Below are 22,205 nucleotides of genomic sequence, written 5' to 3' on the forward strand. Positions count from 1 at the left end.
TCTGTGATTCTGTGAACTGGTGCCTCTCCCCATCTCTACGGCAAGGTCAGGCAGAGCTGGCCCCAGCTCCAAATTACCAAAAGTTCTGACTGTTGTGAAGTTTCATAATACGATTAAAATCAGCCCTTGGCAAGTAACAGAATATGCACAAGATTTCTGGGAAATACATCCCGTCCCAGCTCTTGTCTGGCTGCACACGGCTGATGGAGACCACTGCCTCGCGCTGCCCAGCCCTGGTAAAGGATGCTCGCTTTCCAACGCCCCCAAAAACGAGCTCTGGGGCCTCGACCCTCCAGCCCTTTCGGTCCCCGCCGCGGACACCGGCGAGAGGCGCCCCCCAGCGCCCGGGGCGGGGGGAAGATAGAGGGGGAGGGGAGAGAGAGTCCCCGCCCCTCGGCGCCCAGCGACGCGCGCGGCGTAAACAACGCGTTGCACCCCGGGAAACGGGCGGCAGTGACGTGACTGGGAGACGGGGCGTCCATCTTAGGCGCTCGGCGAGAGCGGCGGCGGGATGGCGGCTGACAGCCGGGAGGAGAAAGGTACCCGCTGGCAGGGGTGGAGGAGGATGGAGTGGAGGGGGTCAAAGGCCGGGCTCCGGGCAGGGGGGCGGATCAGGCAGAATCCCCGCGGGGCCTGCGTAGCGGCCTGTGCGCCGGGAGGCGTCCGTGAGAGGGGCGGATTTCGGAGGCTTTAGTGCGGGGGAAGGGGCCCCGCGGGGCCTGCGGGCAGCGGGCGCGGGGAAAGGGGCCTTTTGCAAGTGTATGGAGTGATGGGACGAGGGGGCATGGCTTTACATTGGAGAGGGGTAGATTTAGGCTAGACGTTAGGAAGACATTCTCCACCATGAGGGTTGTGAGGCCGCGGCACAGGTTGCCCAGGGAAACTGTGGCTGCCCCATCCCTGGGGGTGTTCAAGGCTAGGTTGGATGGGGCCTTGAGCGGCTTGGTCTGGTGGGAGGTGTCCCTGCCCGTGGCAGTGGGGTTGGAACTGGGTGATTTTTAAGGTACTTTCCAACCCAAACCGTTCTGTGATTGTTGCAGCTTGCATGGCAGCCAGTCAGTGGGCCTCGAGTTTGGCATTACTGGCAGCACGTTATCTTGTTGTAGGAAGTATCTGCTCTTCTATATTTCTGTTTGGACCCCTAACTGTACCTTTTTTAGGATTTTCTGTCTAGGGACATAGTTGCTTTAAAAAGCACGAGTTGACGTTGGTATATCATTGTGGTGGGCTTTTTTGCTCGGCTTTTTGCAGTCAGTTTTGCTCTGGGCACTGGGATTGAGTAAAGAAGAAATTAAATGTTTCTGGGTTAATGTATTTTCACAAATTTTGTAACTACCCATCATGCAGAAGCTGAAGCTATCTGCATGTTGTCTGTGAGGTTGTGCGAGTCAGTGAGTCTTCACAAAATATTCTAATTAAGAAGAAAGAAAATAATAAGTTTAGATGAAGAAGATGCTGTTTGGTGGTTTGCGCAGATCATAGCAGTGTTATAAAAAAGATAAAGGTGGTGTTGTGGTTTGGTTTGCTTTGTTTTGGATTTCTGTTAGAAATGTTTAATGAAGAGTTATTTTGCTGGGTAGATATCTATCAAATGTCAGGGTGGTGAAGGTTTTCTGGCACTAGTATTTATTGTGATGTTAGATCACGTGGAAAACTCCCACTAGGTTCAGTTGTAAAATTATTTCTGATTCTTGATTCTTAACAGTATTATTGTAAGACCGGTGGGATGGGTTATGATCAGGTTGTGTTGAAACAGATGTCAACTGCCACCATGGATGAGCACTGAAACTGAAATATTTAGTGCTGTTATGTATAAATATCTACTCATATAATAATTTTTCCCAGTTGGTGTGATTTTGATTTTTTTTTTATTTATTTTTGAGGTTTGGTCTTGTTTTATCACTGACAGTGGACAAGTCATGAGTAGCAGACAAGAAATGTCTTTAGGTTTAGTATTTTAATTTGATTTTCATTTTCTATAGGAGGGATAATTCTGACTGAATAACAGGTGTTAATGCACATTTTTTTGTAACAGAACTTACTTTTGTTGTAAATACAAAATTATATTTATGCTCCTTTTGGAAGAGAAATGCTGTTTCACTGCTTTAGAAAAGTGGAAATAAATCTCACATAGAGATTTAGTTGGGAATTACCTGTTCTTATCTGCACTGTTTGTCTAGTTATATTTTTACTTGAGTCCTTCCTTGAATGGATCTAATGCTTATGGCCAGCAGAAGAAAAATGGCCTGCCCGGCTTACTTTCCTTCTGTGTTAGGTGAGTTAATCTGTTCACAGAAGGATCCAACACACCCCAGAGTCAACAAAAGATGAGCCGGGGGGAGAACCCAGTTGGGAATGTAATGAAAAGGACTCGTTTGGACTTCTCCCCTTCAGCAATGACGAGCTGCAAGAAATCTGTCTTTTACCATTTTCATGTTGCTTTTTTTCATGCTTTTCCGGATGGTTTTTCTTGATCTGCCTGAGATAATTTAGCTCATCACGTCGAATCTTAATAGTTGACAGTTCAGTGAGTGGAATAGTCTTCTGGAAGTCAGTTGAGCAGTATGCTCAATACAAGTGAGGGATAGGAACTGTGTATTCAGATTGCCCTTTTTGCATCACCAGGCTGCTAAATAAATCTGGAAATTTATTTTTAAACAAATCGGATGGATGTATCTGCTAAAGGAGGTGCAAGGGAGACTCGCCCTAATCCTCTCTTTTGCATACTCGTTTAAGATTCCCACTTGATCAGGCCCATCTAATCTGGAAGGGTTTTATCAGAGAGTGGGTTTCAGGCTTGTCTTCTCCATTGAATTTTCCTTATCTTTTCCTTATCGTTTATTTCTGAATCAGCTGATAAATGAGCCTTTTAGCACCTTGGAATGCTTCTGCAGTAGCTAGGTTAAATGTAGCTTACTCAAATATGCTGTTGCTTCACAAAAGGGAAATAAAGCTAAGGTTCAATATGTGTGATCTGAGATGGGCAATATGTTTAGTATTCTAATCCTAGTGCATCTCTTTTTCATTAATCCCCATTAAAAAACTCTGGTGCTCTGAGCTTGCCTGGTCTTCCCTGGGGAAGCACAGTGTAAGCCAGGAAATTGCCGCCCATGTTTAGCAGTTGCATAGACATGAGTCTAACTCTTGCATGTCTCACCAGTAAAAGCAAGCATTACTTGCCGTGGAGATTGATACACCTACAAACATACAGGGCTGTTCCCCGAGAGATGAATGATGCAGCCTTGTGTTATATTTAAAGGCCCTGTAACTGTAAACTGCCAGGGGAAACCTTGATCCACATTTCTCTGCACTGCTTCCTTTGCTTCAGCTACAGCAACCGTGCAGTTTGAGGACCACTTCTATATTCACTTACCACAGAAATTGTGGAGAAAGGCCTTGTGGAAAGCTAGCATGCATGCCAACTTCAGAATCAGTAGTATATCGTAGAGATACAGTTATAATGCTTTCTTTTGGATGTGTATTGTGTCTGTTATTTAATATCAAGCTGTAAAACTTCTCTTGTAGTGAAGCATGAGATTTTGAGATAATAAGTTGCCTAACTCTGGAGGACTTGTTTGCTGCCTTACTCCATTTCGTCCAGTACAGGAATCCTTACCCATTTGCTTATAAAGTTGTATAATACATCTTACAGACACTGTCAACTAGCTGGATCCTTGGAGTTTACTCTGCATCCCTTTTCCTGAATGCAGAAGATAGAATCAGTCATAGTATTGTAAATTGGAGAGAGCTAAGAATCTTAGAGTTTAGGAGAAGCAATCTGAGATTCCAAAATTAATACATTTTCTATTATTTTTTTCCTTTTGCGGGCTTAGGCTTAGTTAACTTTTATTTTTAATGCATTTGGAATATAAATCTGCTGTGTTAAAGCTGGTGAATCCTTCTTCTTCCAGAATCGCCATAATCCCATTTGGTTGCAAGCAGAATGAAGCAGGGTCTGAAACAGTGACAAATTTTAAAGGTTGTGTAACCAAATGTGGTCATTTGCTTCTTCTAGCATGAATTTTCTTGAACTTCTGCCCTTTTGATCAAGGTGAACTAGTTGTAGTGGGTTTTTTTCAGAGCAACTCAGAATTAATTATGCAGCAAGTAAGGACTGATTTCCACTTTGTCAGTGGGGCGATCTAACTTCTGTTCTTGTTGTTGACTTGCCCTGTTGCTGTTCCTAGTTCTAGGTGACCCACAAAATTCACCCTGCTAAAACAGCAATAACAACAAAAATAACAGGGCCAGGGAAGATAATTTAAGGTGCCTTTTTTTCAGGATTTTGAAGAGAGAGGTCCCTTCTTTTTGCTTACAGCATTCAGACTATCTCCCACTCAGCTTTTCCTCAAATTTTGTACAGGTTTTTTTGTTAAGCTTTCATTTGTAGGTCACCTTTCCCACAAAGTTTGTGTGACATGAGGAGCCAACTTGGACCCTATTCAGAGGCCTAAATGCATCCTGTGGTGTATTTTAATTCTGTTACTGGCTTTGCTTTATCCTTCCGACTGAAATTATGGAATATAATCAAGATGATGTTAATTTTTGCCTAGTGGCAGGTCTGTAAGCTTAAAGGAAGTATTTGGGTTTGTAAATACTAGTTCTGCTGTAGTTTGCATATCTGGACTTAGAGTTGTTTTTAACTTCTTTTGTTTTCAGACGGTGAACTGAACGTTTTGGATGACATTTTGACTGATGCTCCTGACCAGGATGATGAGTTGTATAACCCTGACAGTGAGCAAGATAAAAGTGAGAAAAAGGGTAGGTGACTTTGGTAGTGGATGTCCTGTAGAAACATAAATGTTAAAAACCATCTTTCTTATTAGGGTAAAAGTCTTTGAAGTAGCACTTCTTATAACCTGATGGAAAGAGTGAAAGAGTTCCCAAAGTCTTTATTTCATAGACAACTGCTTTTTCACCTGACCTTCCAAGCAAACAGTTAACGAGGTTTCCTTTTGTCTCAAGAGTAATCGCTAAGTCTGGCTTGTCGTGAATTCATTTCCTGTTAGAAAATGACTGTCCTTTGTGGTTAAATGAAGTGAAATGGAAATTGGGCAAGAGGGTCCCAAAGACTGTTTCCAGATCAGTTCTAGCTTTGGCTTTAAGCTAATTCCATAAGCATTTAATTTAGCATTCTCATATATAAAATTTAGAAAACAAATACCGAAGTCTAAAGGATTGCTCTTTTGAAGTAAAATGTGTGTTTTGGAACGTGAGCTGTTTTGAACACAAGCAGTTTTGAGTGTTGTTGTAAACCTTGCAACTGGGAGGTGCTACCTATGACTACAGTAGGGGAATAACCCAAAATAGAAAAAGTAGGTGCCTCTGCACAGTTCTGAGGTTTTTTTAATATACTAAATAACATTGAACTTGATATCTCTCTGTTTAAGGATCAAAAAGAAAAACTGACAGGATGGAAATCGCTGAGAGCAAGAGACAAAAACTTTCTGTTCATTCATCGAGGCAGATGATGCCAAAACCTCCTAGTTCATCAGTTAGCAATAATAAGAGAATAGTGAGTACAAAAGGAAAACCAGTATCGGAATACAAGAATGAGGAGTATCAGAGGTCTGATAGAAGCAAGCGCCCGGATAGTGATCGAAAGACGCGAATGTCAAGCAGTTCCAGGGAACCTTATAAAGGACAACCAGAAAAAACTTGCATGAGGAAGAGGGATATTGACAGAAGGGCGAAGTCTTCTACACCAGATGGTTCAGAGGTATTAAATATTCTTGCTGCCTTATAAATAAAGCAATGAGACCTTTATAAGGCACATTCTCTTAGGACTGTGTGTGCATCATGACAATGTTACATGACTGCTGATTCGCTTTTTCTTTAAACATCAGAGAATCAGGCATGATGTTGATAGAAGACCAAGCAGATCCAGCCATTCTTCTAAAGAAGAGGTGAACTCTGAGGAATATTGTTCAGATCACGAGACCGGCAGTAGTGGTTCCTCTGAACAAGGCAATACAGAGAATGAGGAGGAAGGAATGGAAGAAGAAGAAGATGATGAAGGGGAGGAGGATGAAGAGGTGGAAGAAGATGGAGAGGAAGATGAAGAAGAGTATGAACAGGATGAGAGAGATCAGAAGGAAGGAAATGACTATGACACACGAAGTGAAGCCAGTGATTCTGATTCTGAATCTGCCTCTTTCACAGATGGGTCGGTCAGATCTGGGACTGGTTCAGATGCATCAGGTAGGTGACATCTAACATGCTACTCTGAAATACCTTGCTGTTGAAAGTTTGGTTTCTTTTAAAAAAAAAAAAAGCTTCCTGACTGTGTCAAAAGTAAGTTTTAGTAGCACAAGTCAGTAAGATGTTAATTATGAAATACCACAGGCAAGGAAAAAAGTGTACTGGAAAGTGGTATTGCCTTACATGAAAATTTGTGAATATCAGGATTACTGTGTTGAGGATTTGTAGTGTTTATGATTGCTTTGGCCTTGCTGTTCAATGCTTTGAAATGTTAGAGCTAGTATTTTCTTGGGTGTCTTAATGGCTTAGTTTCCCATATGATTCATTTTAAGTTGGTATTTTGCTCTTCTTCATTCACCTAGATGAGTGACCTGGTAGACTGGTGTAGTAGAAGCACTATCTCACCAGGGTAGGATAATTGAATCTTAAATATTGACTGGCTTCAGTGTAGCAAATCTAAACCTAAGTTGAAATGATTGGCAATTAGGGCAAACTTAGAATGAGAGGAGTATGTTAAGCGGAAACTAGAAACGTATATTTCACAGTTGTATGTTATAACTAGTCCTAACTTACAGGTGTGAAGTGTTAATGATGTAAATGCTTTGGCTTTTCTTAAAAGCAAAAAAAAAACCAAAAACAATGAAGTTACTTGCAGTCCAGGTAAGATCCCTCTTGTGCATCTTCCTTGTCTGAAGTCTCATAGATGGTCATACTGCTTAACGTAATGCTTTTTTTTGGCTTAGCTTTGATGTTTGGAATTAGAGAACAGGAAGATGTAACCTAAAGGCAAATGAAACTGTAATAGCTGTTCTAAAAAGCTCCATAGTGTAATGTAACACACTTAAGAGTAGAAATATCTTCTGTGGCAGAGTGTTTTGTTTTCATACCTCTTATCATTTTGTTGAGCTCTTAATGAATGAGTCTATATCACTATCACAACAGAGTTTGTGCTTTGTGTTGCAAATTCGGCTGATGTCTGAAGAGAAGTGCTAAACCACCCTAATACATCTAGGAGATAAATTCTGTCTCTAAACTTTGCACAGAGCTGCTAGATCTGGGGTATTTGTCTTCTTTTTGTGAATGAAAACTTTTAGTAATAGACATTAGCTTCTTTTGTGCATGATAGTTTTGGGGCAGCAACCACAATTTTCATGTGTAAGCCAAATGTTCACCATTACAGATGGTATTTTCTTGTCTCAATACTTTTTATCTCAGTTTTGTCTGCCACTTGATGTTGAAAATACCACTTTTATTTGTTATGGGTTTTTTTTTTTTTAGATGAGAAAAAGAAGGAGAGGAAGAGAGCTAGAGGTATCTCTCCAATTGTTTTTGACAGAAGCGGAAGTTCTGCATCAGAATCGTATGCAGGTATTCTTTCATTTTATTGCTTATCATCCTGGATTGCATCAAATCTTAATGTGTGATCTAAAATAAATGTAACTGGCTGGAGAGATACGTGGGGTCTGTAGCTTTGTATAATTTGGTATTGATTTCTGGCATGTTTTGCGTGGATACTTTTGGGGGAAGTAGGCTTTCTTGTCACTTTAATGCTATTCTGTTGCTTAAGTGGAATTTTCACTTTTTTTTTTTAACTTGGAAGATGATGATTCAGTGACTAGTTTTCTGAGTAGGAAATTGTTCAAATATTATTTTAAAAAAAACAAACCCAAACCAAACAACCCAAAACCAAACAAAACCAAACAAAAACAAAACAAAACACTCGTGCACATTGAATAGTTCTTTTGTGTGTGTGGGTGTGCGCCAGAAAGCATAATTTGTCATGAATGAAAATTGTATGTGACAAGGCTGTAGAAATTGTATATTATCTCTATTAAGGCTCAATCTGAACAAATGTGCTTTGGCTAAACACAGGTTCAGAAAAGAAGCATGAGAAATTATCATCTTCCGTTCGTGCTGTCCAAAAAGGTATCATTTAAATTTGAATTTTTAATGCATGCCCCATAGCAAGCCGTTGTCTCTGTTCATTAAAGTACCTGTAAGTAGTAATGTTCCGGTATAAAGCAGTGTAAGCACATAATTGTTCTGAGTATAAAAAGTGAATCTTTACTTTTGCATGTGTTGAGTGATATGCAAAAAGTTCGGTCACTTTGCTCCTTGCAAAGGCAACAGAGGAAAACAAGTGCTTACATCTGAAAAGAGCAACGTTTCAGCACTGTCTAATGGACAACTTGTGGTGATAACTAATGTTACCTAATTTTTATGGAAATAAGCAAGGAATTAAGTCCTGTATATCGGAACATCACTGAATCATGCTGATTTTATTTTATTTCTTCTTTACCTGAATATCTAAGCTTAGTTTTTATTTGTTTTCCCCTGGTATTTTGTGCTCTACAGCTTAGAGTTCAAGTTGGGTGGTTGACTGATAATACAGGGGGAGCAGTTGGGTGGGATAGTGTTTTGAAGGAAATAAACAACTACCAACACTCAAAGCAACATTTTTAGTCAGCTCTAAATATTTACAGTTTGTCTTATGTGACACTTTGTTTTTTCAGACCAAACAAGTAAACTTAAGTACATTCTCCAAGATGCAAGATTCTTTCTCATCAAGAGTAATAACCATGAGAACGTATCACTTGCAAAAGCAAAGGTATGTTGAATTTTCTTCAAACCAATCACTTTAACTATTTGCAAACACACCCACCGTACTATACAAAAGCATGTAGATAGATGCATTCTTTTCTGCACTGCTTAAATCTTGGTAGAGTCAAGGGTAACAGCTACTGCTCCTCGGTTATTCAAAGTAGTTATTCTGCTTCCATTGTAACTTGGAAAAGTTTCTAGACCATCAGTTGTTTATCTCAATGTGAGCAGTATAAAAATAAGAGCCCTCAAGGTCTGTTTGATAACGTCCTAAGCCAGCCTCCATTTCGAATGTTGTGATTGTATTTTCTCCCTTCCATCAGCACTTGTGTCCATATCACTGTTCTGTGGGGAGGTTCAGAAGGTTGTTTTGGCTTCCATCTAATGCTCTAAAAATACTTCTTTTCAGTTGATTCAGGGTTCTGAAGCCTTACTGTAGAAACATATGCCTGTGTAAGGGAGTTCTTTGAGGGGATTTCAGTGTACTGGATTTCAGCTACTGAGAAATGGCGCTAGGCCACTCTGTATTTGATGTGTTATTTGGAACAACTTGTATAGAGAAGAGGTGGCTTGCTGTTTCGTGGTAAACACAGTAAATGACTGTATTTGTGAAGATCTGCTAAAATAGGATAGCATTAAAACAATTAAATTAATCTTAAAATTCCTGGGCAGGTTTGGCTACTCCCCCTCTCCCAGCTTTGGGTCTGATCTCTCTAGTGAACACTATTCTGACTGATACTTGCTTTAGCTTTTTAGAGGAGTATACCCTTTCTGTGCCTCATCCACACTTGGGGCTGCGACAGTGTTTTAGTTCCTAAAGTTCTTGAAGTGGATGCTTTGTTTCCCTATGTATAGGCATTGCAGCTGTGCTTTCACGAAAATGGCTTTTGTGGTAACAGGGTAGTATGTTGTAGTTCACAGGAGGGCTTCGCAAGCAGGCAAAAGCGATATATGTCTAAATGAAAACTAATAAAAAAACTAATTCTCTGTTGACTAATGAACTGTCAGAGTCAGGCAAGAAGAAAGGAAAGGGAGAAATATTTTCTTGGATGGATCTTAGATCAGATTCTGAGGCTGCATTTTGAACATATTAAACCAATGTAAGCTTCCCCTCTGAGTTTGCCCAGAAAATGAACCGGGGAACTGATCTTGCTGAAAAGTAATACAGCAAACTGGTGTTCTATAGCACAGCTCTGTTGGTACGTTATAGCAGATTAGGTTTAATTGTGCATGGATACATAACAACTGAAAGGGAAAAAGTAGGAATTATTAGGAGGGAGGAAGTGCGGGAGGCTGAGTAAAACTGTTTTGAGTTGTTTTGCCAAATTAAAATATTGGACTGATGTATTTCATGTTTCTGGCTTTTTACTGAGAGTTTTTAAGTCTGCAAGCTACTTTCAACAGATCTGTCATATTAAGAAGATCAAGGAAGTCCGACTGCCTGCCTTTCGGTGTATATGCTGATGTTCTTTCATAATTTGTGTGTATTGTATAATACATCAACTCCCAAAGTCACTTAAAACTTACATTAAAAATACTGAAGGCAAAGGTTTTTGTCTGTCTGTCCAACATTATAAATAAAATGTTATAGATGGTCTGAATGCTTCTGCAGTGTTCAAAAAAAACCCCAAAACTTGAAAAGCCGCTTTTGTTATGGGGCAGGCTACAGATATTTTCTGAAGGAACTGAATTTGGTAATACCTTTCTACTATATTCTATCCCAGAACACTTGTTTGGTCTTCTTTTCCTTGTCTGCACGATATACTTCTGTTAGCTAAATCAGTTGAGATGAAGTCTTATATTTTGGTGGTGGGGTGGGGCTTTTTTGTTTTAGGGAGTGTGGTCGACACTTCCAGTGAATGAAAAGAAGCTTAATGCTGCATTTAGATCAGCAAGAAGTGTTATTTTGATATTTTCTGTGAGAGAGAGTGGCAAATTCCAAGGTAAGGGAAAGTGAGCTCTTATCAAGGTAAGTGAGAGTGAGTTTTATGTGAATAGCTTTTCTGTTGTCTTTGTTACAATTCATGTGAAATACTTTAGGATTTGCGAGACTGTCGTCAGAGTCCCATCATGGAGGATCACCTATACACTGGGTGCTGCCTGCAGGAATGAATGCAAAAATGTTGGGAGGTGTCTTCAAAATTGACTGGATTTGCAGGTAAATTGTTTGTTTATGTTGTTGTTTAGTATCAAGATGTTATGATAACGCTTCCTGTGTATTACTCAGTCGAGTGCTACCAGCATTGTTTGGAACACTTGATTCAACCAGAAATCTGCCCCTTGGTCTTCCCAAATCCATAGCTCCATGTTACTGTGCTTGAGACTCGGGTCTGTACATTACATGCACTATGGATTTTTTTTTTGTAATGTAGAGAATTAGTTAATTCAGAGATTTTTAGCACTTGATTGTGTACCTTCACTGATCTCTTGCACTAAAAAGAGAAAACTGTATTCTGAAGTCTTTGAGTAGAAACAACTGATGATTTGAATAAGCAGCTGTGAATAAAAGTGGGGGAAAATGCTACAAGGACTCATTTGTCCTTATCGGACATTTTGGCATCTGACTGAACGTAGAAAATGTTTGTGCTTTAAAATAACTTATGAGATAGTACAGATATTTTCTGTAATGTAGAGGTTGTGAGCAGTATGTTCATTGATTTAACTGATTGTCTTACAGAAAAGATTTTAAACCTCTTTTAAGAAAAGTAGCTGTATCAGTTGCACAGTTGTAAAAGCACTTTGGGTTCTCAGGCTAAATACTGGGACTTCAAATTGGCAAAAAATCTAGGTCAGAAAGGTCCTCTGGAGGTTACTGACTCCCACCTCCAGCTCAAAGTGGTTCTAGCCTCATAGTTATTTAGGTCAGATGCTCAGGGATTTATTTCAGGAGGTACCGTGACCTACCACCTCACAGAGACTGATCAGGATATTCAGATGGTGAAGTAATAAGCAAGCTTTGTATTTTACAAAGACAGGCATGACGGTGCAGAGGGTAACAGGATTATTTTGTATGTAATATCCTGCTGTATGCATTTTTTATGTTTGTTTTTTTTTTAAAAAAAAAGAGGCAAAACTAAACAATACCACTTGCATATTTAGGCGTGAATTACCGTTCACTAAGTCTGCTCACCTGACCAATCCGTGGAATGAACATAAGCCAGTAAAGATTGGACGCGATGGACAGGTTTGTTAATTACTTTTTTTCTATAACCCACATCTTCTACTGCCTGATTTCAGCTTTGTATGTTACAGAAGATTTGGAATCCTTTTAGATTAGTTGTTACTTGCAGTTACTTCCTGAAGAAGAAAACAGAAGACAATAATGGTGCCTAGTCTGTTGTCACCTTTGTGATAAACAGCGTTTGATGCTTCAAAACTATACGATATATTGGATTTGAAATGTAACGTGCCTTGCATTGTATGGTGTGCAAGCATGTAGCACCAGTTTTTAACAAGTTCTTGTGTTTCCAGCTGTGTTCTGTGTTGCATGTTGGTTTTTCATATGCTGTATTGCTTGGGGTATAGGCTCTACCATTATAAAGTATATGCCAAGTAAATGTTACATGGGGTGGCTTGTTATCTTGTCAAACATTCCAGAGTGCAGGTATGTTGATGCTGTCATCAAGTAAGCTAGTCTAGACTAAAATAACGTGTTCTTCTTTCTTAAGGCAAGATGGTAGTTTCATAATCCCCATACTGAATGGAAAACTTATTCTGCATTATTTTGCCCGTAGACATGTTCACTGTGTTGGGTAGCAGAAGTAAAATAATATTTTTCGTTTTGTTTTTAATGTGGTGTGAAGTTGCAAGTATGTCAGTTAACTTTGCTTCTGTTAAATGGTCAAGGAGATACCTTTTTTCTTAATGTTTTGTCCACTTGACTATAAAGTTGCAATTGGATGTGGGTTTCATGTTTTTTTCATAAAAATGTGCTGTTAGGTACTGGGCAAGTGTTGTCTGATGCTTGCTCTCTCTGCTTTTCAACTTGAGTTATTTGCTGAAGTTGTTCGTCCGTTTACATTTTATGTAACCCAGAATGGATCTCTCATCAGAAGATGTGTACACTGAGCTTTTTGCAATTATTACATCCTTCAAAGGCATTCCACAAGCCTGCTAGTCACCAGGCTGAAGAAGCTGAAGATCCAAACCAAAGCAGTTTGGTTTGGATCTGGCTCCTGCCAGCTTCATTTGATGGCCCGGAGCTCTTGTACAAGAAGAGGGAGTCAACAAGTTATCTATGTCCCTCTCTCCTGCAAACAGCTTGTGTCGGATGATCCCATCATATCTGTCTTGTCCCCTATGCCTCACATATTCCTTTTTTTATTCTAGGCTGGAGAAACCCAACTTGCTCAGTCATTGCATGTAGGAATTGTGCTCATTCAGTTATCCTTGATGCCCTGTTTTGAAGCTTTTCCATTTCTACTGTGCTCCTATGTTTTGAGATGCAGGGCTCAGAACTGCACTCAGTATTTAAGGTGTGGGTGGAATATTGACTCAAAGTGTGTTATAATAACTTTCTTATTCTGTCTTTCTTTTCATAATAATCCTGAACACACAATTTGCTTGTTTTGACTGCTGTCAAGCCTTAAGCTGGTGTTTTCATGGACTTGTTTAGTCCAGTGAAGAATTCACTTTTAAGTGGTAACAGTCGACTTCATCTGGCCATGACTTTATATGGGAAGCTGGGATGGATTTTTTTTTCCTACATGTTACTTTTCTCTCTGGAATAGGTTATCATTTTCTTTGTGATAAAAACCAGTCCTGATTTTGTAGCAAAACAGTGATGCGACCTGTATGTCTCATGGGAAGATATTGCTGCCCAGAGTGTTGGACTAGTTTATGAAAATTCTAAATAGTACCTAAAAAGTGAAAGGTAATGTGAGTTTTGTTCTGTGTCTAGTGATGCTGGAATTTCTTTGAAGTGTCTTTTTTTTTTTCTTTGATGTATGTTGTCATTGTATTTGGGGAGAGTGTCGTTTCTTCAGTTTATAAATCACTACTGAACTTCTAACTAATTTTAGGAAATTGAGCCGGAATGTGGAACCCAACTTTGTCTTCTCTTCCCTCCTGATGAAAGTATTGACTTGTATCAAGTCATTCATAAAATGAGACACAAGAGAAGAATGCACTCACAACCCCGATCAAGAGGACGCCCATCTCGGCGAGACCCTGTTCGGGACGTGGGAAGGTTAGAAACGTTCTTTGGACTGATAATAGGCACATGTATCAGAATAACGTGATGGAGGAATATGATTCGTCAAAGCTTTCCCTGCGATAAAGAAGAGAGAAAATCCTCAAATCAAGCTGCATGGACAAGTTTGTGGCTTCATTGAGGATTTCACATTGTTCCCCGGTCTTTCATTTTTCAAGAGGAAAATGGGGATCTTTGCTTTTGCAGAAAAAAGCTCTTAAAGTGCTATCTAGTTTAGACTAGATCATTATTGAGATAATGCAACATGTAATACTAGCTGTAGGTAAGCTTGGCTTGATTATGAACAGGCTAGATGGAGAGAAGGAAATATTTATATGCCAAAAATGTGTTAATATCTTGTAAAAGCCTTTTCTTTCAGGTGTGTCTCTGGATAAGCCTTATCAAATATGGGACTTTTATAAGGATCACTTAGAATTTTGCAGAAGATGCCGCCTCATTTTGAGGATAAAATATTTAAGTTATTTTGATATTCAAGAGGAGCATTATTTGGACTGTTTCAAATTGTGTCACCGTGATGTTTTAACCCCATTGCCAAATATTCTCTAACATGTAACCACTGAATTCGCACATCTTGCTGAGCTTCTGAAAACAGTAGGTCCTTTCCAAAAGGGATCAAGTGGCCCTTGGAGACCCGGCAACAAACCAAAAAGAATGGCTGTTGCTGTGTCTGTATATACAACCCTTCCAGATGCTGGCAGTACCTGTGGACTTAAGTGTTTTTAGAGGATCGACATGTTATTGATCACTGCTATATGAACTTAACATCACTTTCCAGAAAAAATGGGGTATATCTTGTTACAGAATTGGAGAAGTCTTTGCAAAGAACTGATATTATCCCTTCTGCCAAACACCTTTTCCCCGTGTAGCCACTTTGCATACAGACTGATGTATGATTTGGGCTGAAACCTTTGGTTAAGTTTCCTCTTTGTGGAAACGTCCTGTGGTAGGTACAGATACCCAACAACAGTCCCCCATTTCCTTGAGCTTAAAAAAAAGGACACTGTAACGCATAGGTAGGAGGAAACCTGGCAGCAGCCCCCTATTTTTGGCTTTAAAGGACTGAACACCAAGATGCCTTTTGAAGTTAAGCTGAGAGGTTTCCAGTGCAATAAAGCATATACAAGTGAAAGTTTTGCAATGGACTGCAAACTATACATATAACACCACCACACCTTCTCAAGCCCGCCAGGGCCTCCATTTATGTGTGTGGCTTGCAGCTTAAAGTCAGTAGTTGGACTACTATATGAACTGTTTCTATCATATTTTATACCGGTCGTAAATGCACTCTCAAAACTACAAGAAAGCGGTATGTTTATTCTTTACACCAGCTTTTATTTTCCTTGATCTGATATTGCTATACATGCAACTGCTTTGGTTTTTGGGCTTTTTGCTCATAGCATAGAATCTGCTTCCATTTAAAAAGCTTAGTAACTGGGTATGGTGGGCTTTACATATTGGAGTCGGGAAGGGGGTGGAGAAATTACTATAAAACTAAAAGCTACATGAGTTTGTTACTCAGTAAGCAAGTTGCACAGTAATTAAGCAGTTTAAGAAAGTGTTAATTTCTTGTCATACGTAATTATATTGCTGGGATGGGGGGGAAGAGAATGGATTTGTAGCTGCTTTGTGTTTAGAAACACTGTTAATGTTAGCAGTGAAATCTCCCATTAATGTTCATGTACCTTGATGGAGCAAAATTAGCAGTCAGTTTTTAGTTCTTAAACATAACAGCAACTGGAATATAACTGTTTTATTATAAATTTTCCTTCCTGTGAGCAAAGTTCCTGTGAGCTGTCTATATAAAGAGCCTCTGTTATTTTAATTATTAGGAAGCTTAAGCACTCTTAAACTCTCTGTAAAAAGCACCAATACATTGCTGGTAAATTGCTTATAACAGAAGTTGTTAGAAACAATATCATTGGCCTGCCCAGTTAGAAAAACTATAGTGAAAGAAGCAGTTTCACAAAGCATGCACAGTTTTATTTATGTACGTTATGGAAATAGAACTTTTACAGCATTCTTTGCCCCGTATCTATCAAATACAGCAATGTCCATACCTTCTGATTGTAATGATATATTTTTACCATCTATTTTCACTGTATTTAGTTCTGTAAAATATTTTGTTATCTAATAGGTTGTTTCAAAATGTAATGTGGAAAGTGTAATGTTAAAGCCTAAATCTGAGTTTTAGACAAATTTGTTACCCTTTGTTTGGTACAAAGTTACAGTTGGATAGCGTTTCCTCCTTAGCTACCAGAGCTCTTGTAGCCAGAAAGTTGTAGTGGAAGGTATTTAATCAAACTGTTGTGCTGATTACTTGAATTCAGATTTAAAACTGTAGAACACTTTTAAGCAGATGGAATTCAGAATTATTTCATTGAGGTACTGGGCAGCTGAAGCTATTCCTATGAGGTACTCTGCTGTGGCGAATACTTCAAGCAACCTTGTTTAATCTTTGATATCTAATTTGTGTAGGCGTCGACCAGAAGATTATGATATTCATAACAGCAGAAAGAAACCAAGGATTGACTATCCCCCTGAGTTTCACCAAAGACCAGGTTAATATGGTTAATCTCTTATTTTGAAGATTTGTGTTCACCAATTCACAAGTGTTTTCTCTTGTAGTATGTACTCATGAACTCAAAAGAGGGATATAAAAGTGGGACTTGTCCCAAGTGCTGCCTGCTGGTTTAACCCACCTCTCACAGAAGTCAGTGACACTGTTTCACTGGTTTGAGAGAGAGAAATGAGTTAATCTAGGCTGAACCCTTTTAAAATTGTATATCGTTGTGATGATCCTCTCAAGCACTTTGTTAATATGGGCACAAGAATTGTTTTGACCTACTTGTCAGTGCACTGATGGTCAAATTAAAATGTTTATCAGAAGTTTCCAACTGGGAAAGTCAGCTGAGTTTGCCTGACTGTAACGTTGTGTACAAACTCCATTAGAAAATGGCTTCAAGAGTTGCCCAGATGAACACATTCTACTGAATACACAGTTAAAAAGTAGTAACAGCCATGTGCTGACTGCCAGGGGTTGGTACTCTTCAAATTTATGGACATTCCCAATTAATTTGACTAAGATGCAAGTCTTTATTTGCACAGATACCCCCTTGCATATTTGTTTATATTGTGTGCAAGTTCCTATGGGTATATCTGTATAATTTTGTTGTTACTATGTTATAAGATTTTTCTGTACCATCTAAAAGATGTTGTAAGTTTTTGAGAGCATGATTGTGAGTAGACACAACTTCATAGCTGGCACAAAATTCAAGGGCAGTTTCTAATTAGTATTTTTTTAAAAAACTGTTGAGATGGTAAATTGAATTAATGCTGCTTGATGTTCGAACAGGGTATATAAAGGATCCCAGATATCCCGAAGTAGACAGGTAAGGTGTGTTCATGTTATTAATTTTATGCCCTGGTAACTTGTCTATATGAATAAATTGGATTTAGTTCTGCAAATTTTTATTCCCAACAGACGATTTTCAGGAGTTCGACGAGATGTATTTTTAAATGGGGTAAGTTGGTGCATGTAGACTTTTGGGGAACTTTTTGTATTCAGCTTTCTGCACTTCCAAAGAACACTCATCACAATGTTAATGTTGCTGTCTTTCATTTTAGTCCTACAATGATTACGTGAGGGAATTCCACAATATGGGACCACCACCACCGTGGCAAGGAATGGTTTGTGTCTTGTTGAATTCAATTTTTCTCTGTAGAATATGGCTTTTTTTTTTATTTTTCTTTTGTTCCCCTCTAGAGGAGGCTATCATATTCAGTGTGCACTAAACTCTTCCCTTTTCTTAAATGTATGTGAAGTTGTGGGGGAAAAATGTTTATATGAAGCATTTTCTAATTTACTTGGCTGTCAGTAGTAGTCCAGCATTCTTGTAAGCAGTACATCACCAGGAATCTGGCTTGGCTGGAACCTACAAGAAATTGAAAGCTCTGTGCAAATAACAGAATCTTGCTTTAGCCTGTACAGGAGGGTGTGATGAAATTTTGTATTCTACTAAGTATTCCTTATAATTGGCTTTCTCTCGAACAGCAAATGCATTAAAGAGCAGAGGCTCATGGAATGGGCTGGCATACTCTAGTGGTACACAGTGGCTTGCTTTTGGCTGTGGCAGTGAAGCATGTCAGAAAGTAGCAATGTACTGTGTACTGTAATCTAAGTCTTGCTGTATTGCAGCCTCCACTGAAAAGCACTTTTTTCCCCTGTCAGATGAGTATATGTATGAGTTCACATATCTGTAGCTACATACATGAAAACTAACTGATAGTTCGTTTGTGTTGCAGTGGTTTTGCTATCATGTCAGGAGGAATAGTTGTTATAACTAGTTATTTCTGTTATATTTATTAATTCTGGCCCTGAGGATCTTTATTTTGGATAACTAATGAGTCTTCTGACGCATTTGTATACCATCAGTGAGGAAAAGGCAGGGCTGGATGTACATGTGCTACCATAGTCTCTTATTTTTCTTAGCTGAAACACGACCCTGCTTTGTCATAACTGAAGAAAGTAAGCAAAGTTGTCAGTCTGGGAAGTACAGTTTTTCAAACACAGCTAAGCCTCCAGACTCCCTTTTTTTTTTTTTCTCCCTTCTTCAGCATTCTGTATGCTGTACCAAGTCATCCTAAAATCCGGCACTTCCACCTACTTCCTTTGTGACAGAAATGTAAGCAAAGATGCTTCAGTAATATGGGAAAGAAAGGCCTTGCTGACTGAAGTAATGGAAGAGGACAGCCAAGAGATGTCTTCTTTTTTTTCTTAAAATACTATTTACTAGCCTTTTGTCAAATAATTTGTCTTGCAGATTAAGTTTGTTAATTTAAAATAAGAATATATTCATAAGGAATGGCACTGAAAAGACTCATTTCTGTGTCTGGACAAAATTCACATTCTGTATGTGTAGATTAAAAAAAAAGAAACCCACATGTTTAAGTAGCAGAAGTTTTACGTGCAGTATCGCTTTGAGGCAGAAATGGAAGGAAGGCATGTTTGGGGAGGGTATTGGTCAAAGTTCTAAAAAGCAGTGGTAAGAGAAGTAATAAAGCGTGCCAACTTAAAGGAAAGTGGTCTGCCATTCAGTTAGGAGGCTGTGATCAGATACATTTAGTTGTCATGTTTTCTGTCTGAATGAAAATAACCTCTTAATTCCCAGCACTCAGCCTTTTGTGCTTTCCTCTGTTTTGAAACGCTCAACAAACTTCCTGTGACTTTCTTGTAGCCACCATATCCAGGTATGGAGCAGCCACCGCACCACCCTTACTACCAGCACCACGCACCTCCACCTCAAGCTCACCCTCCATACTCAGGACATCATCCTGTACCACATGAAGCAAGATACAGAGACAAACGAGTAGTAAGTGTCCACAGGGGCGGAGGGTTATGCTAGTCTGCAGGCGGGAGTAGGAGTTCTGGGGTACAGATAAAGCCTAACCTGAGACTTGTTGACTATGATAAACTGCATTTTTAAGACATTTTTAGTTTTGCTTGAAAAGATCAGTTACTTAGATTGACTACAGACTTTAAGCTTCTTTAGAAAGCCTCTCGTAACTGATGTAGAAGCGCAAAATTCACAGAACATACTCTTAAACTGAAGTTTGTGCTTAAAATGACTTCCAGCTGTCTAGCTCTGAAACTTTCCATGCTGAAGCCCAATTTCCATAAGGACGTGCTTGTAACATTGCTTGCAGTCACACGCAACCGATTATCAACAGAAAAGTTTGTATTTTATAACTTTTTACAGGCACATCACAAAACAAGGCGGTTTGTTAAATAATTTCTGTTAGTTAGCTTTGAAGGCTGCTTAGCTTTCGGGTCCTTTGCTGGCATCTGGCGTTTGAACCTCAGCTTCTGCAGAGTGGAAGCACAGACATGGTGCTGCCCTGGAAAGGAAAGAAAAAACTTGTGTTTATGGATGCTGGATATTTTGGTTTGGATTTTGTTCAGGTTTGTTTTGTTTTGTTTTTTAATACTGGGCTTTTGCAAGAGTTACATCCAGTGTTGTGGATAAGGGAAGGGAAGGAATTTTAATCAGGGAAAGAAAATAAACGGAGCTGTCTTTTCATCACAGCACGACTATGACATGAGGGTAGATGACTTTCTTCGCCGCACACAAGCAGTTGTCAGTGGTCGGAGAAGCAGGCCTCGGGAGAGGGACCGAGAGCGGGAACGGGACCGTCCTAGAGACAATAGAAGAGACAGAGAACGTGACAGAGGCCGCGATCGGGAAAGGGAGAGAGAGAGGATTTGTGACCGGGACAGAGACAGAGGTGAAAGAGGCAGATACCGAAGATAATCCATCTGGAACCAGCGCTCACTTGAAACAGAAAAAGCTTGTATTTTTTTGTGTGTTTACAAGTAGTACATCTTATTTTATTTTCAGCTGTCTACTTAAAGTTCGTTGTGTAGAAGGATTTATAATGACCCTCTCTATTCCAAGCATGCAGTGAACTATGAACTGGAAAACCTTAAATCAGCCAAAAATAAAATATGCAAAGCTGACACTCAGCTTCATATTTCTTTTGGAGCAGAATGGGAAACAGCTAAGAATGTAGATATTGATTAATTCTCAGTAAGTGTTCATCCACTTAGTGATTTCATTCTAGGTTTTTGAATACTGATGGATAACTGCCTTTTTTTATTTTTTTGCTTTGATGTTTTCTTCCTGTAGTTTCACCTGGTTCAGTGGGAGAATGCTGCTATCAAGTATGCAAGTACTGAAGTGGGTTATTTTGACTATATGGCAATGTTGTAGCAGCCTTTTTTCTTCCCTCTCCACCCATTTTTTTTAACCTTATCTGTAAAGTCAAGTGTTTTTTTTCAGTCTTCAGTAATGAAAGCAATATTAAGAAGACGCTATTGATACTTGATTTTTAACCTTTTTTAAAATCTTCCCATGTTCAGTAACATTTTGGTCAATTCTCTTGACTAGTCTCCTTTCAAAATGTACACATTGCTTAGAATGCTCACGACCTGCGTGTGTGGAACCAGAAAATATTGCTGTATTCTACATCGCTACCATTTTTTTTTTTTAATAAAAATAAATTGGTAACTATTGAAATTATTAAAATTCCAGATCAGGTTTCTTGGTCTTCTAAGCTTGCCAGCTTTGATAGTTCCTGGCAGTTCTAGGAAAGCATTCGTGTTCCAAAACAGTTTAAAGGTCTTGTGAATTTAGGAAAAGGACTCCTGAAATAAAAGGTAATTGCTTTTCTTTGTTTCCGCAAGGAAGTAGTCAATTTACAGCTCCTGTAGCTAATCAGGGTTATTAAGGCCCTACTTGTTTGACTACATCAAATGATAATTGAGCTATTGAGAGGCAGTCCTTGGCCATAATGAGACCTGTCTCCTAGAAGTATGTGAGACATACTCCTATGTGAGACGTATGTGAGACGTATGTGAGGCAAGATCCAGACTCTCCCATGTCTTCTCAGTAGTGATTACTGTGTCACTTGTTATATCTCTTAAATAGGAAATATTTGAATCTTAATTGCCAATGCAAAAAGTGTAGAGGGGCAGATTTGGACTAGGCATTAAGAAAAATTACTGTGAGAGTGGTGAGGCAGTGGGATGGGTTGTATGTGGAAGTTGTGGCTGTCCCCTCCCTCCCTGGAGGTGTTCAAGGCCAGGTTCAATGAGGCCTTGGCAGCCTGGTCTGGTGGGAGGTGTCCCTGCCCATGCAGTGGGCTTGGAACTTGGGTGATCTGTAAGGTCCTTTCCAACCTGAACTGTTCTATGATTCAATGAAAGTGACTGCAGACCAATTTCTCTGTTCAACTTTTTCTGGCTGTCTTGTTTCCAGTGTCTTTTAGCCCTATCTGACTAGTGCCTACCCTGTATGCTAGGGAGACTTGATGACCTGGCAACCAAAGTAACCTCTCAGCAAATCTGCTTACGGGGTGGGTGATGAGGGCTGTTAGTGATCAAGCATGGCAGGGCTGTGCCCAGGGACCAAATATGATGAACAGTTACAGTGAAACCTTTCAGATCTGGGGTCTGAATGTCATGCTGTTCCTCTTCCTGTTCAGAATGCATATTTCAATATGCATATTCCTGCATATGATCCCGTCATGACCACAGGAACGATGTACCAAAGTTACCATGAGGAGCGCTAGTCTTTTTCCAACCCCTCTTTAGTTTGGAAACAATTCACTTGAGTTTTTGTAAATGATGTAGCAT

At 39.5% G+C, this 22,205-nt stretch overlaps 1 protein-coding gene across 2 annotated transcripts; it reads left to right on the forward strand.

Annotated features, from left to right (window-relative positions):
• Nucleotides 1-407: 407 nt before the first annotated feature.
• Nucleotides 408-21,101, forward strand: YTHDC1 (YTH N6-methyladenosine RNA binding protein C1). 2 transcript variants are annotated; one of them, XM_069855479.1, is made up of 17 exons: nt 408-539; nt 4,660-4,761; nt 5,391-5,719; nt 5,847-6,201; nt 7,480-7,569; nt 8,074-8,127; nt 8,715-8,809; nt 10,637-10,745; nt 10,843-10,960; nt 11,902-11,986; nt 13,824-13,990; nt 16,490-16,572; nt 17,367-17,403; nt 17,496-17,535; nt 17,639-17,701; nt 19,249-19,383; nt 20,098-21,101. In XM_069855479.1, exons 1-17 carry the CDS (start codon nt 512-514, stop codon nt 20,320-20,322), a joined length of 2,115 nt encoding a protein of 704 aa, XP_069711580.1. In that variant the 5' UTR covers nt 408-511; the 3' UTR covers nt 20,323-21,101. The 2 variants fall into 2 exon arrangements, with proteins under 2 accessions (XP_069711580.1, XP_069711581.1); XM_069855480.1 differs by lacking the exon at nt 8,074-8,127.
• The last annotated feature ends 1,104 nt before the right edge of the window (nt 21,102-22,205 follow it).

Source organism: Phaenicophaeus curvirostris, chromosome 4 (assembly GCF_032191515.1).
Source record: "Phaenicophaeus curvirostris isolate KB17595 chromosome 4, BPBGC_Pcur_1.0, whole genome shotgun sequence".
Taxonomy (NCBI): domain Eukaryota; kingdom Metazoa; phylum Chordata; class Aves; order Cuculiformes; family Cuculidae; genus Phaenicophaeus; species Phaenicophaeus curvirostris.